Here is a 15,780-nt window from a genome sequence, read left to right as displayed (position 1 = left end):
AACAATTGTTAATCTTCCAGAACAGAGTTCAATTCACAGCATCCATATGGTGGCTCACAACTGTCTGTCACTCTAGTTTCAGGCATTCAGTACCCTCACTGGACTCTGTGGGCACCATGCATGAATATGGTACACAGGCATACATGCAGGCAAAACACCAATACACAGAAAATAATTTTTTTAAAGAAAAAAGGAGGTTGAATACTTGGAAATAAGACTAATGACATATTAAATTCAGAATAATCTTTTTCTACATGTGAAATAAGACTCTGAAATAATTTTTAAAAATTCAGTGAAAGAATAAGAACAACAAAACAAATAGAAATTAATAGCAAGAAACACTTTAAAAAAAGCACAACCTAATAAATATATATCCTGCCCAAAAATACAATGGCACAAGCTATGTAAGTAAATTCAGTTAAATTACACAGGAAAATCAAAACTGGAAATATAATCAACAGACATCTTAAACCAGCCAACAAGCACACAGTAAACCCACTCCTTACTTCACTGAACAGCAGAGACAACCATTTCTAAGTTCCAGCCACTCTTCATAGAGTTCTCCACCTTGACTGATGGATAAGGATTTCTCTACTGCACTCCCTAGAAACAGGAACAGGCAGTGTTTAGATTACATTCGCTAGCCAAGCAAAACCAGAAGGATGTTCAGAAACAAGAGTACATTCCAATGAAGAAACTATAGCTTAGAACATGTATTCTTTTATAACTCTAAATCAATCAATCAAACTTCAAATTCTATTAACAGATTAAAAGTTTCAAGAACTTATTGATGATTCTTCTGTGATATAAACAATAATCTCTCTTCTTTTGAACAATAAAAAGTAAACCTAAAGTCAGTGTTTAATTCTGTAAATATTTAAATTATGGTACTCTAGATGATTTTAACTTTTCTTTCTGTAAGCCTTAAACAGAGCCAGGCATTGCATACACCTATAATCCCAACACTCAGGAGCCTGAGGCTGAAGGATGCGATATTAAGACACATCTGGGCTCCAAAGGAATTTACAGATCAGCCTGGGCTACACAATGGGACTTTATCTCAAAATGTAAATAAACAATGGCTGAACAGATTGGCTAGTGGTTCAAAGCATTTGCTGCTCTTGCAGAGCACTGCAGTTCAGTTCTAGCACCCACACTGCACATCTGACAGTTGACAACTACTTCTAATTCCAGCTCCAGGGGATGTAAGGTCCATGTCTAGCCTCCAAAGGGCCTGCATACAACGCACACACACACACACACACACACAAAATAATTTTAAAAAGTTTAATGAACAGAGGCTGAAGAGATGGCTCAAAGCTTAAGAACACTTGCTGCTCTTGCAGAGGACCTAGAGAGTTGATTCTCAGCACCCACACGGCAGTTCACAACTGGCTATAATTTCAGTTCCAAGGTAGCCAACACCCTCTTCTCCAGTCATGAGGCATTCATGTGGCGTATAAACATACATGCAGGCAAAACACTTATACACATAAAATATTTGTAAAATATTAAATGATTTAAGCTTCTAAGAAGACAAATCCAAGATTAATAAACACATCTTCTTCCTCCTTCAGACTCTTACTTGTCTGATTCCATTTAATAGAGGAGCTACTCTGAAGACATTTTTCTTCTCATCCATTGTAAACTTTCTAATTATACTGATAGGCTTTTTAAATACTGGGTTTTGTAAATTCTTCAACCTCTTATGAGATTATTTTCCTTTTAATTCCTCACTAAATTGGTGGTTTCTGTTATAAGATTGCTTCTAAATATACTTTAAAACCCTATTTCATTCTAACAAAGGTTTTTAAGCCATTTAAAAAGTCATCTAAAAATTACCTTTTATTCAAATAAAAGGTCTCTTAGTAAGTTTTACCTGGGAAATAAGTACACATGGGATGTTTATCAAAAATAATAGGTTTAGATGTTTTACAAACAATGTACCTATAGTGATATTTTATGTTTTATTTTTTTTTAACTTTTTCTTATTTATTTATTTATTTATTATGTATACAATATTCTGTTTGTGTGTCTACCTGCAGGCCAGAAGAGGGCATCAGATCTAATTTCAGATGGTTGTGAGCCACCATGTGGTTGCTGGGAATTGAACTCAGGACGTTTGGAAGAGCAGGCAATGCTCTTAACCGCTGAGCCATCTCTCCAGCCCCCTTTATGTATGATTTAATAAATAAAGCTTGTCTGAAGAACAGAGGGCAAAACCAAGCCACTAGAGGACAGACAGGGGTGTCATTCCTGCCTTTAATACCATGATTTGGAAGACTGAGGCAGATGAATCTCTGTGAGTTCAAGGCCACCCTGGGCTACACAGGATTATCGCAGAAATAAGTCCAGGTTGTGGAGGCTCACACCTTTAATCTCGGTACTAGGAAATCACACGCCTTTAATCCCAGCACTAGAAGAGAATATAAAACGAAAGAAAACAGAGACTCAGGGCTCAGTCTGCAGTCGCCCAGCCTTGGTAGAGTTAAGACTTCTCTAGTGCCTGGCTGTTTTGCTTTTCTTATCGTCGGCTTGAACCCCAATATCTGTCTCTGGATTTCTATTATTTGTGTTACCAATGTCACAGAAAATTTTTAAATTAAAAAAAAAGATTTTCCTTTTACATTTATGCATTTTCTATTCATATTTTAGTTGGGTGATGATAGAGTTTCACATAATTCATCATCATCACTCATTAAGCCCCAGCAATGCTTAAGCACGCGTGGGGAGCCTGTTTATGGCGGTTCTCCAGTTGTTCCTATTCTGGGCAGTCCTAGATGCTTGTGTTATTGTCATACCCAAGGTTCCACAGTCTTCCTCTATGCTGTCTATCCTGCGTTTTTGGGCCTTCCTCTTTGCCTTCTCCCATGCACTCCTCCAAGCAGTGCTATCTTTGGGTACCTGCCATTACTCATTCTCATAACAAGGTCCGAAGTATCTCAAGCGCCATTGTCGTATCCTGTAGTTTACTTCCTTCTGTAGATGGAGATGCTGTTTCTTAATGTCCTCATTGCACATCCTGTCTCTTCATGAGACGCCTAGAATCCTCCTGAGACATGCCATCTCAAACACATTCAGCTCCTGTCTGAGGAGCGTTTCATTGTCCAGGTTTCAGAGATGTAAAGTAGGCAGCTCAAGACAAGGGTCTCATATACTTACAATTTTGTTGTTGTCATTATGTCTCTTGCTGACCAAACCTTTCCTAATGCCTGGAATGTAGCCCTCGCTATCACTACCCACCTCTTGACGTCTAAAATAGTTCTCTCCTCTGAGCTGAGGTTTCCTCCCAGAAGACAAAGTTGACTGTTTAAGGTTCTGATTCTTTATACAGTGCTAAAATCCCGTGCGCCCTTCCCATGTGTTGTATCTCAGTCTTCTCGATGTTTACTTTCATACCAAGGTTTTTACTTTCTTCCACCACTCTATTTACCATGGCCTGCAGCTCATTTGGAATTTTAGAAAGTAGTGCTGTATCATCGGTGAAATGCAACACACGGATTCAGAGCTAACAGGAGCACAACTGATCAGATCTTCACTTTGAGGCAATTGGCAGAAAAATACGAAGAATTCAGTAAAGACTTATATGTCTGTTATATCAACTTCAGGAGGCATTCGATAGCATTTGGAGGAAAGAACTTTGGGAAACAATGAGGTTCTACAGGTACCCAGAGAAAACCATAAGAATACTAGAAAATGCTTATAAAGTTATCTTTGCATTAGTCAAAGTCTATGGAGAACTAAGTGATGAGTTTAAGACAATCATAGGAGTATTACAGGGATGCGTCCTCTCACCACTACTCTTTAATATATTCTTGGAATTTATAAAAGCAACAGCCCTGGAGGATGAGGAGATAAGTGTGCAGATCAACAACTGACAGGTGTGTGAATCAATAACTTGCATTTCACCAATCATATAATACTAGGCTATATAAAACATTAAAAAGTACTGAGGATGTTGCAAAAAGCAAAACCATAAAAACTACACAAAATGAAGAAAAACAGTAAGAAATAATAAATAAAACCAGTGTACAAAGAACTACCTATTAATAAAAAGCTGGAAAAGGACTATTAGACTCTTCCAATTATTAATAGCTAAAAGCATAGTTCAGAAAGAGAGAGAGAGAAAGAACTTTCTTAGTATACAGAAAACCTTGCACCACAATCAGTCAGTCTCTTTAGATGTATTTTACTTACTATGTATGGGAGAAGGATTTGTGTTTGATGTGGGCGAACTGTATGTGAAGGTCAAACTTTTGGGAGTTGATTCTCGCCTGGCTGAGCCATAGTCTCTCTTTTTGCCTTTACCACCACACTGCACACTCCAGGCTAGCTCCCACTACACTGTATATTCCAGGCCAGCTCCCACTACATTGTATACTCCAGGCTAGCTCCCACTACATTGTATACTTGTGGAGGGCCGGACCACATTCTCCATTGCTTCAAGGAACAAAGGTAGAGATTGACCTCTGTGACCCCAAGGTGTGGCGGTACACGCCTTTAGTCCTGATGCCTGGGCGGCAGAGGCAGATTGACCTCTGTGACCTCAAGGCGTGGTAGTACACGCCTTTGGCCCCTATGCCTGGGAGGCAGAGACAGGCAGATCTCTGTGAGTTCAAGGTGATGTAGCACACGCCTTTAATCCCAGCGCATGTGCTTGGTAACTCTCTACTGCTGCGTCCCTGCCTACTCCCGAGGCATCATCTGGGATAATGGGCAGTGGACCAATCCAAGAGTGACACGTCAGAAGCGAGGACTGTTTCCTTTATAAGGGCTGGGTTCCCCTCATTCTGGGTCTCCGCCATGTAAACTTATGCTCTCCCTCTCAAGACGCATAAAGCTTTACTGCAGAAGAATCCTAAGTGTCCCGCGTCGTTCTTGCGGGCGAGACGGTAGCGCGGGACATATACTCCAGGCTAGCTCCCACTACATTGTATACTCCAGGCTAGCTCCCACCATGACACTGTATATTCCAGGCCAGCTCCCACTACACTGCACACTCCAGGCTAGCTTAATAAAAAGTAATCCTAATTTTCTGAAACTATTCATAGTGACCTCATATTATAATACCATCCAATCTAATTTTCACCAGTAGAATAGAGGGTCCCAAGTATTATTGCAACATGACAGTTACTGAACTTTACTTACCCTCTCCAAATTCATTTAAAATAACTGCTATTTTTCTATTATGTTGTTCTGTCAAAATGTAGTTCAGAAGTGTTGTCTTTCCAGCACCTATAAAATATATTAAAGCAACAAAACTCAAAAACTAAGTTTCAAGACATATCTATCAACAGAGGACTTTACAGGAGAGATTAGAACAATTTTTAAAAACTATCATAATATTCCTTATGTATATTTTGTAAATAATTACAAATAATCTTACAAGTTGAGTTAGTTTTCTAACTTAATATGATTAAAATATGCCTTCATCATAACTTATAATACAGCAATAATGGACATCTAAAATTTATACTTAATAAAAACTTAATGAATTACGGTTTCTAAGAAATGTCACTTCTAAAATAAAAAACTATGTAGATTTCTTACATCATATTCCCTTTCTCAAGTAAGAATACTTGGTTACTTCCCTAATCTTACTCAACCTGTTTCAATGTCCATGAACTAGCTATAAATTCAGGTTGACTGTAAAGCTACTTTTAGTATGCATAAGCAGTCTTTTACCATAAAACTGATTTTATAAAATGGGGTGCAGAGATAGTAAGCAGCAGACTATTCAGTCGATAAATTCATAAACTACACTCACTTTATCCAGCAGGTGGCACAATAAACCTAATTTGTTCATCTCAAGCAGAAGGAAAACATTAATCTTATGAACCCAAGATTCCAAATTTCATAATGGAATATTGTTTTTAAAAATCAGCAACACCTTAACTTCACAGCAGTGTAGTTTCATTATTGGAATGTATCATTCACTTTTCTGTAGGCAGACATTCTGACAGTCTCCAACGTTTGACTGTAGCAAGCAGCCATGCTAAAAAGCTCTACACAGAGTTTGCACAAACCTACTAAAACACATTTGCCAGTTTCCTAGGGTCTAGCTAGGAGAAAGTTAGGGAGTACCAGGGTACTAACAGTTTCAACATTTCATGTTATTTTCCTTTTAAGAGTTTTTGAAGAGGTGACAATTTATTCTTAAAATGCTTTGAGAAGCTCAACATAAATGGGTGGCATGTAAGGAGAGCCAGGTTTAAGAACACAGAACAATGAGGAAATTCTTAAAACAAGAGGCCCTGAACATAATTATGTACAGGCCAATGACAAAGTAGAAACCTATGAATGTAAGGTATTTCCTCCAAAGAATTATTAGAGCTTAATAATTAACCATGCTATGAAGAAAAAAAAATCAAGATATAATTGACATTCATTCAAAGTATCTACTGTGCACCAAATTTAAGGCTCTGCCTCCATGGATCTTAAAAATGTTAGTGGGGCAGGGTGGAGAACTTAGATATGAATTAGGAAGCTATTTTGTTGCAAGTTGATCATTCAACAGGAGACATACGAAAGACTCCAGAGGACCTAAGAGGGCTATTTAGCCAGAGCAGTTACAGGAAGAAATATTCCAAGGAGAACCTTTAACACAGCAGTTCCCAGTCTGAGAGTCACGACCCCTTTGGAAGTCAAAAGACCCTTCCACAGGGGTTGCCTAAGACCATTCTGCATTTCACAGATATTGACGATATGATTCACAACAGTACCAAAATTACAGCTGGAAACAGCAATGAAGTTCATTTTATTTGGGGGTCACCACAACACGACCAACTGTAGCAAAAGGATGTAGCATGAGGAAGGTTGAGAACCACTGCTTTAAAAAGATGAGTTCAATATGTTGGGCCATCTGACAGATGAATGAGGAAGGCAAGAACCAGATCAGAGGTTCTTGAACTCCTCCTTGGGGACCTGAACTTTCATCCAAGTGGGGCCACTAAAGGGTGTGACACAACCAAGCCAACACTTTGTAGAGATCACTATGGCTAGCATCAGCACATGGCTATCCTAAGGAGCAGGGAGACTCGGGACTACTGTAGTTAGGAGATAATATCAGTGCGGCAGGTGGCTGGGAATCTCAGAAGCAGGGTTTGAGGAGATACTAGCATATGGAGTGTGGGACATGTGAAGTCTGGAGCTGTCTGTAGGACATCAAAACAAACTATACAGAAATGAAAGGAGAGGGTGGAAGCTGGAGCAATCAGTCAGAAACTAAGAAGGAAATGTAGGAGACCTGGACAATAGTGTTCCCAAGTTTTCAAAAAGAAAACAGTAGCAAAGGAGGCACAAGGAGCCAACACCAAGGAGGTTGCTGGGGTTAGTCCTGACCCCCAGAGCTTCAGACCTTTGCCTGCATTGCTCCTTTCACCTAGCAGTAAACAAAGTGCAGAAAGGCCAAAGGGCAAGTGTGAAGTGTGCTCTTTGAACGAGGAATTCACTCGACTTGGATGAAGCAGCCTCAGAATCCAAAACATTATTCCCTTATAAAAATTAGGTCCAAGTAAAATCTTGAATATACTTGGCCTGACTGGATAAGGGGAAAAGCAACTGGTGGTGGGCAGCACCAGTGATTTCTTAGTCATCTGTGAGGTGTGCCAAGTACCAGCTTGTGCCCTGCAGCCCACAGGACTGAGAGCACTTTTTGGTCACTTACTTATTGAGGCCCTGTACCTGCACTATTTTAAAAGGCTATTTGTAAACGGTTTCAACAAAAAATAGGCACATCAACTGTCTTTCAGAAATATGCACCATGTTTACAAATCTGTGTTTTCGGGTAACCCCTGTGTGCCCCCAAAACCCCAGCTTAAGAAAGACTTCAAGGCAAAGATTTTATTCTTAGGCCATGCCCTACAAGGCTTTGCAAGCAACCCTGGAAAGGAGGGTGGGGGCAGTTTACAACAGTAAAAACTTCCCACTAATGGCTGGAAGATTTTGGTTCCTGTCAAGTGCAATCACCTGAGCTAAGCAAGGTGTGAGGCATTTTACATACAAGGCATCTTATTTTTTTTCTTCCATTTTTTTTCTTGATCGGGGCATCTTTTAATAACAATACACGGTTGGGTTTTGTTGTTGTTTTTCTCAGATGAGAAAACAAACTCGGGCGACTTTTATTATTTTTATTCTAAATTGACTATTTTCATTCTAAAATGAGGTGAAGGCGCTTCACAAGGAGAAGACAGAGAAGAAGACGCCACAAGGACAATAAGGTGAGTCTGGGTTTCAAAACCACCTTTGAAAAACGCGAGGAGAAAGAGACCCAGCCCTACCTCGAAGACATTCGTCCCCGGGCAGGAGGTCCGGGTGCCTGAGGAGACACGGCAGACCCCCTCAGAGAGCACAGTTCATGGCCTTTTCGGAGCGACTGTTAATTACCTAAATACCCGGTGATAATTGTGACTGGAATCTTAATGATGAAGTCAAGATTTTCCGCTTCTTGGTTGTTGGTCTCAATGGGGACCAATTCAGGACAATCCTCCGCGTACTCCTCTTCCGCCTCCACAGTTTTCATAGCCGGTAACATGCCACCGGCAGCACACCGCCCTCAGAGAAAAATCTGCCAGTCTCCCTCCTGCGACTGCATCCAGTCGGCGCGGAGCTGATTACGTCACTGCAACGCGACGCGTAGCCTTCTAGCCCCGCCCCTACGAGAACTAGACACGCCTTCCCGGGAAGGCACGCCCCTAAGCAGAGATGGGCACGCCCACCCACGCTGTGGGCACGCCCCACAAACGGCAGGACACACCCCCGGATGTGAGACAGGCTGTAGGGGCGTGTCCTCTGTGGGTGAGCCGAGCTGCAGTGTGCCGTTAGAACGCTAGGAGCTCTCTTCCTCCGAGCTGTGGAGGGCTACTGGTCTGTTGTTGCTAGGGCTGAGGCTAGACAGGTTAGGAATTGGAGCGGCTTCACCAAAGCAGTTCCCACAGGACAGATTTTCTCAAGTTGACATCTTTTTACTCTCAATAAGTCCATTTTTTTTTCATTCGCAAGGAAAAGAATGATTATGAAAAGTCATGCTATGAATTGTAACTTTTCTATCGGAAGGATAACTAGTGAAACTTTTTACAATTATAATTACATATTATAGCTATCTGATCTTTTACAATGTAATAACATTAGTTTTGTTTACTTTTGTTATTGTTATTTACTTAGACATCAGTTAAAGTAAATTCACTATTTTATTTTTGATTCATAATCTTATTAATCCAAGGAGAACAGTCCTTTGTATTTGTTTATTATGGACTCCTTGACAGTATCCTAACCCAAAAACATTAAATTGCACCTTTTCTATTCCAACCTAGAATCATAAATTTTATAACTAAATCATAATAACTAAAATCATGAATTTGCTTGGAATTGCTGGACATTTCTTTACATATTTGTTTTGTCCTTATACACATGGACATAATGTTTAATTTTGCTTGTTTTTCAACTTTATAAAAAGAGTACCGTACAATGTATATAGTCTCTTGGGAGTTGCTGTATTTCCAGCTGCACTACTGAATTTCCTGTCAATTGTTTTCAGGTGTTGCTGTTTTGTTTTATATTGAGACATTCATACATTTTCCCAACAATGTAAGAGACTGTATTGATCTAGTGCCAGTATTAGCAGACATTGATCCTGTACCAATTACATACAAAATAATAGCCCAATGTGACCACAGTTGCATTTTGTTGGTTTACAAACAATATTGAGCATCTTTTTTATGTGTTTTGGCCATATTTAATACTTGGCCTTAGGATGACACTTCAGGCCAGAAGCAATGCTGTGTCAAAATGAGCCTTTACTCAGAGTAAAAAGAGTTTGTTATAAAATCTTATTTTAACTAGCAAAGATGGGTTATATTTGTTTATGCTGCTGAGCAGAGTATTTAACTGTGTAAGGATGTGTTACTTTTGTTTATGTTGCATTTGTTTAATTATGAAAAGATGTGTTGCATTTGTTTCACCTTGTCTGTCTGAGGTACCTGATTGGTCTAATAAAAAGCTGAACAGCCAATAGCTAGACAGGAGAAAAGATAGGCAGGGCTGGCAGGCAGACAATAAATAGGATGAATCTAGGCTCAAGAGAGGAGACAGAAGAGCGAGAGGGAGACATGTGGTGATACTTTGTTTGTGCTCTGACAACTAAAGTTTGCTTAAAGATCAGAGAGTGAAGCTAGCCACTAGTTAACCGTAGAGGCCAGACAGTTTATCATTAAGACCAATTAGATTCGCTCTACAGAGATGCTTGGGGCCAGAAGGCAGCCAACCAGCCAGCCTTCAGTAAGCCAGACATAGAGACAGTGAGAAAGTTAAAAAAAAAAAAAAAGCCCCAAGGCAAAAGGTAGATAAAGAGAAACAGGTTAAATTAAAAAGAACTAGACAAAAAAACATGTCTAAGCTAGGTCAAGCATCCAAACTAATAATAAGTCTCAGTGTCATGATTTGGGAACTGGTTGGTGGTCCAAACAAAAAAGGCTGTATACAATAAGAGTTATATACATTGGGTGTTCAATGTACCTCAAACACCCACCAACTGAAAGACAAACAAAGTGGTATATCCACACAGGGAAAATTAATTGGCAACAACCAGGCACAAAGTACTGGTGGCCTGCTACCAGGAGAACAAATCTCAAAAACATGCTAAAAATAAAGCCATTCACAGAGACCGCACATTGTGTAAATTCATTTATATAGTATGTCCACAATAGGCAAATCGAGAGAGACAGAAAACAGACTAGTGGTTGCTAAGGAATGGGGGTTTTTCATTTCTGATAGGTACCATGTATTTTTATAGTAATAAAAATGGTCTGAACTTGATCATCATTATGGTAGAACAACTCTGGATTCACTGAAAACCATTGCATTGCACACATTAATTAATCAATTTTATCTCTTAACTATTTTTTTTTAGTTAAGGGCCATTATGTACTCAAATTTGGGGGAGTTGTTTGTTTTGTTTTTCACAGAGAATTGGTGACTTTGCCAGTTTAAAGTTCTGACCTCAGGTTCAAACAGAAAGCTTACAACTTGATAAAATTGTTCCTTTAGTCTTTTTGCATATTCCTCTCTAATAAAATAATTATCCATTTAATCTATGAATCTATTTTCTTCTCTCACTCTAGTAACTAAGCAGAATTCAGCGAGCACATTCCTGAAAAGTGAGGTTTTAATCTATTAAATCTTTAATCTATTAAATCTAGCCTCAGTTCTAGGTAGCTAGATCTGACTTTATCACTTCAATTACAACAAAAGGTTTACCATTTTTCAATGAATCTTTGTGGCTATTGTTTAATTTAAATGTCCTTTAAAGTAAGTAAAAGCAATTCCTGCAAATAATATGGTAGAATGTATCACAGTTTTTTATTTATCTTAAAATTCTATCAACACTTAGCTTTATTATTCTTATTTCATCTCAATAGATTTATGGTAAAACAACAATAACAACAATAATTACAATGTGTAGCATCCTTACTGTCTAATGAATATTTTATTAAGCATATTAAATACATTTAACTCTATGGTAAATACTACTTGTATGCCCACTTCATAGATGGGAAACTCAACTTAGGAAATGAATATTATGCTCAAGGTCATACTAATAGTAAGTGACAGTTCTGTGGCTCACTGTCTGGCCAGAAATTCCATGCTCAGCCAACCCAGGGATCTGCAAGCTTTAAAAACAACAAAACAAAACAAACAGGTAATAAACACTTTAAACTTATCAGACCCAAAAGCAAACACAGGGACAATGTGTAAGTATAATAAAGGAGAAGACATATTTCTATGTCTTTAAAACGTAAATTTCAGTTTATTTAAAATGTGCAAGACATTCATCACTTGTAGTCTACACAAAAGCAAGGGAGGCTATGGTTTATCAATTCCTGATCCAATAGGATGTAATATTTTCTTGCGCTGTGCTAAATAAAGTTTAGTGACAAGAGCTCACTATCTTAAATTTGAGTTATAAATCTCTCAGCATTTCAACAAACTCTTGCTCAGCAGTTTGTGCGTCACAATTACCATAAGCCTAGCAACATCCAGAAGAGGAAGAGGAGCTCAGAAGTAATGTAAATTATTACATTATTCCTGCCTGGCTGATGAGAGATCTAAGTTGGATAGTATGTGATCTTGTCACAGTAGGATTCCTACTAGTGAGGGGCAAAGCAGAGAAGCTCCCAGGGAGCCTAGATTCTAGCAGCTCAGCTTTGGGACAGTCACCCTGCTGTACCAAAGTCCTAGGGGATATTCCCTGTCAATCCCATTGCCTCATTTTCCTCCCTTGAATAGTTGCATCTGTCGCCAGGAGCGAAGATAAGCATTGTGACAATGTCTAAACCAGAGGGAAAATAATGCCATCTCCCCTTTCTTTTTTCTCTGTGTTTTGCAACTTCCTGCAAGGGCACACTCATGGCCAGCAATAGCTACTGGCTTAGAGAAAAGGAAACTGAGAGTTTCACAATCAGCCCACTTCTTCTTATTTAGCAAATAAATAGACAAAGTATTTTTATAGATATTTAATGTTTACCAGTTTGCTTAATGCATTTTTTGAGTGCACATGAACATGTTAGGAACATATCTGAAAGACCTCAGAATAATGGCAGCTATTCTTGCGACTGCTTTACTTAAGGTTGACTACTGGTATTCTGTACTTGATAATTTTGTGTTAAAATATGCAACCACTCTAAAGAAAAAAATCTCCTCACTAGAATATTGCAATTGGCTGGCAGATGAAGTATGTATATTTCCATATTTTAGAAGGTACGACCTTCAAAGGCTACTGGTAATACTTTTGAACTTTTTTATCTTGCAGTGGTTGAATAACACTTAGCTTACATGCCAGTCACTTATAAAGTCAGCTTCCAACTGGGTGTGATGATGCATGCCTTTAATCTCAGCACTAGCAAGGGAGGCAAAGGTAGGTGAATCTCTGTGAGTTCGAGGTCAGCGTGATTTACAGTAAAGTGAGTTCCAGGACAGGCTCCAAAGCTACATAGAGAAATCCTGTCTTGAAAAACCAAAAACCAAAAACCAAATGAACAAACAAACAAAACAACAACAACCAAAATCCAGCTCCCTACAAATTCAAAGGCAAACCAAAACATTGCTGAAAGCCTGCAGATAGACTGGGTGGAGTGGTGTTGCACTATTGTCTCTAAGATAGAGCACCAAGCAAGGAGCTACCTTGAGCAACACAACAAAAAGAAAGTGAAATCGTTTATGTTGTAATAGCTTAGGGAGCTAGCTTAAGCAATAGCTTAGCAAGAGAAATTTGAAGCTATCATTTGTGGCTTCAGATCTTACTTTCTAATATTTACAGATTTAAGGAAGTTTCCTTCAAACACGCAGGTGCTTGCTCACTACTTCTTCAATGTAAATTTAAAAAACATAGAAATGAATGAAGCCTCTCCACCTTTCTTCCTCACGCTCCGGTCCCTGAGCCCCACTTAACAAATACTGTGTGTGCAACCTGACTTAGAGACCCCGGTCTTCGGATTCCTCCAACTCCCTCTGTGTAAGTTCCCCACTGTCTTAGTTCCTCCAGGCTATTAGAACAGAACACGGATTAGGCAAACTTGTAGAAATTTACTTCACACAGTTATAGAGACCATGAAGTCCAAGAACAAGGCATGAACAGGTTTGTTGTTTTCTGTGCCCTCCAGAGGAGATAGGCGCTGTGTCCTCGACTGGCAAACAATCCAAAGCTCCCTTCCATATTTTGTTTTATGAGATCATCAATCCCCTCCATGAGGACAAACCTTGTCACTTACCCCTAAAGCCTTCACCTTTTTGGTTTTTTGTTTGTTTGTTTTTATTTTTTGAGATAGGGTTTCTCTGTAGCTTTGGAGCCTGTACTGGAACTAGTTCTTGTAGAGATCTGCCTGCCTCAGCCTCCGGAGTGCTGGGTTTGAAGGCGTGTACCACCACTGCCCAGCCAACCTTCGCCTCTTAATTCTATCACCTTGGTGATTAGAATTCAACAAACAAATTGAGGGGATGTATTCAGAACACAACAGTCACCAAAATATTACTGGAGAGATGAATTAATTTTTCCTTAAATTAGTTTACTTCCTTTTAATTTAACATTTCCTTCCAGTCCTTGCGCTTCAGTGTGGTATTGTTCCAAATTCGAAGCAAGATAGACTTTTCAAGTCTCTTCCTTCTCTCCACCTCATTACATCACCTTTCTTTAGGGAACTTCCTTCAAATTAGCAATTTCCAGCTTTCTTACTCTCCTACCTAGTAGCTGTACTGCTTTTGTGGTACAAAGAATGTCTACCCTAATTGGAAAGCTCCCAAATTAAGGACTCTATTACTTGACCTCCATTATTAACTTAAAAAAATAACTTTTGAGAATTTAATATATTGGGACACTGCATTTACATCATTTCAAGCCTTCCCTCTCCCTCTCCAACTCCTCCAGCATCTTCCCACCCTCTCTCAAATTCACGAACTCTTCTTCTATAATTACTATTGGGAGTGTATGTGTGCACGCATGCATGTGTGTGTGGCCATCATCTGCCTCATCCACAAATGAGGTCTTACCAAGCTCTTCCCCATCCGTGTCTCCTGGTGTGGTCACCATGCATATCTTGTGCAGGAAGAGATTCTCGGAGTACATCATCCTTGTCATCATATCTAGAAGACTCCTCACGGCAGGCATCCTGGTCCCATGGTTCTTACAATCTTTCCATCCCCTCTTCCATGATGTCCCCTGAGCCTCAGGTGTAGGGGGTTGTATTGTGTATGTATCATTTGGGACCACACAGCCAATTGTCACTTATTCTCTGGATTATTACAGTTGTGGATCTCTGTAGTAGCCACCATCTGCTGTGCAAAGAGGTTTCTTTGGTGATGGCTGAGATGCCCACTTCTCTGTGGACACAGTATTTAGTATACGGTACAGTTGGAAGCTAGCTGGTTTAGGAAAAAGGCATTAGTACGTTCTCTGCTAGGGTCTATGACATCTCCAGCTGTAGGTTCTTGGCTAGGTTTGCAGTACCAGGTATGAGCTCTGTCTTAGTTTGCTTCTATTGTGACAAACACCATGACCAAAAGCAACTTGGGGAGGACAGGTTATTTAGTTCAGCTTACAGCTTATAGTCTATGGTGAAGGAAAGTCGGGGCAGAAACTTAAGGGAGCAGGAATTAAAGCAGAGATGATGGAGGAATGCTGGCGCTGTAGCCCTCTTCATGGCTACCTCTGCCTGCCTTTTTAGACCACCTAGGACCATCTGCTCAAGGGTGACATCACCCCCAGTGTGCTGAACCCTCCATGTCAATCGTCAATTGAGAAAAGGCCTCCAGAGACATGCCTACAGGCCAGTGTGATAGCAAGGCATTTTCTCAGCAGAAGTTCCTTGTTTCCAGATGACCTTGAACTGCCAAAGTGACAAAAAACTAACCAGCCCAAGTAACCAGTCCTCCTATGGAACTAGCTTTAAGTCCAGCCAGACAGCTGTTATCCTCAAGATAAGAGAGTCACTGTTGCTCTATTGGAGATGTCTTGCCATCTTGCCAGGCCAGTCATTGTCGTGATTCCCAGGCACGTAGCATCTTCTGATCCTGAGAGCTCGCCTTGAGGGAGGAGGCTTCCAGATTAATTCCAGCTTGATTCCTCCTACTCCTGTGACTGAAGTGAGTGGTATCTTGAGCAATAGGGTCCTACTGTCAAGTTCTGTGATGTACCCAAAGACAATGGGGATAGCCTATCTTGTTTTGGGGTCCTAATCAGCAGCACAAAGGAAGATTTCCCTTATGTGGCACTTGGGTTTTTGTTAGTCTATA

General features: G+C 39.8%; 1 protein-coding gene across 2 annotated transcripts in view; it reads right to left on the bottom strand.

Annotated features, from left to right (window-relative positions):
• The window catches only part of LOC125403423 (zinc-regulated GTPase metalloprotein activator 1), a 44,867-nt gene extending 36,242 nt beyond the window's left edge, over positions 1-8,625 (bottom strand). Inside the window, exons 1-3 of one of the 2 annotated variants that reach the window (XM_048438735.3) lie at positions 8,386-8,625; positions 5,149-5,235; positions 507-603 (exon numbers count right to left, since the gene is read on the bottom strand). In XM_048438735.3, the coding sequence (XP_048294692.3) occupies positions 507-603; positions 5,149-5,235; positions 8,386-8,533 (332 nt within the window). In that variant the 5' untranslated portion in view covers positions 8,534-8,625. Of the gene's footprint in view, positions 1-506; positions 604-5,148; positions 5,236-8,279; positions 8,338-8,385 lie in introns of those variants that run through there. The other variant, XM_048438736.3, reaches the window with a different exon arrangement.
• Between the last annotated feature and the right edge of the window lie 7,155 nt (positions 8,626-15,780).

The sequence above is a fragment of the Myodes glareolus genome, chromosome 7 (assembly GCF_982192425.1).
Source record: "Myodes glareolus chromosome 7, mMyoGla1.1, whole genome shotgun sequence".
Taxonomy (NCBI): domain Eukaryota; kingdom Metazoa; phylum Chordata; class Mammalia; order Rodentia; family Cricetidae; genus Myodes; species Myodes glareolus.
Note: the sequence above shows the minus strand (reverse complement) of the source record. Positions and strands in the feature narration are given on the sequence as shown.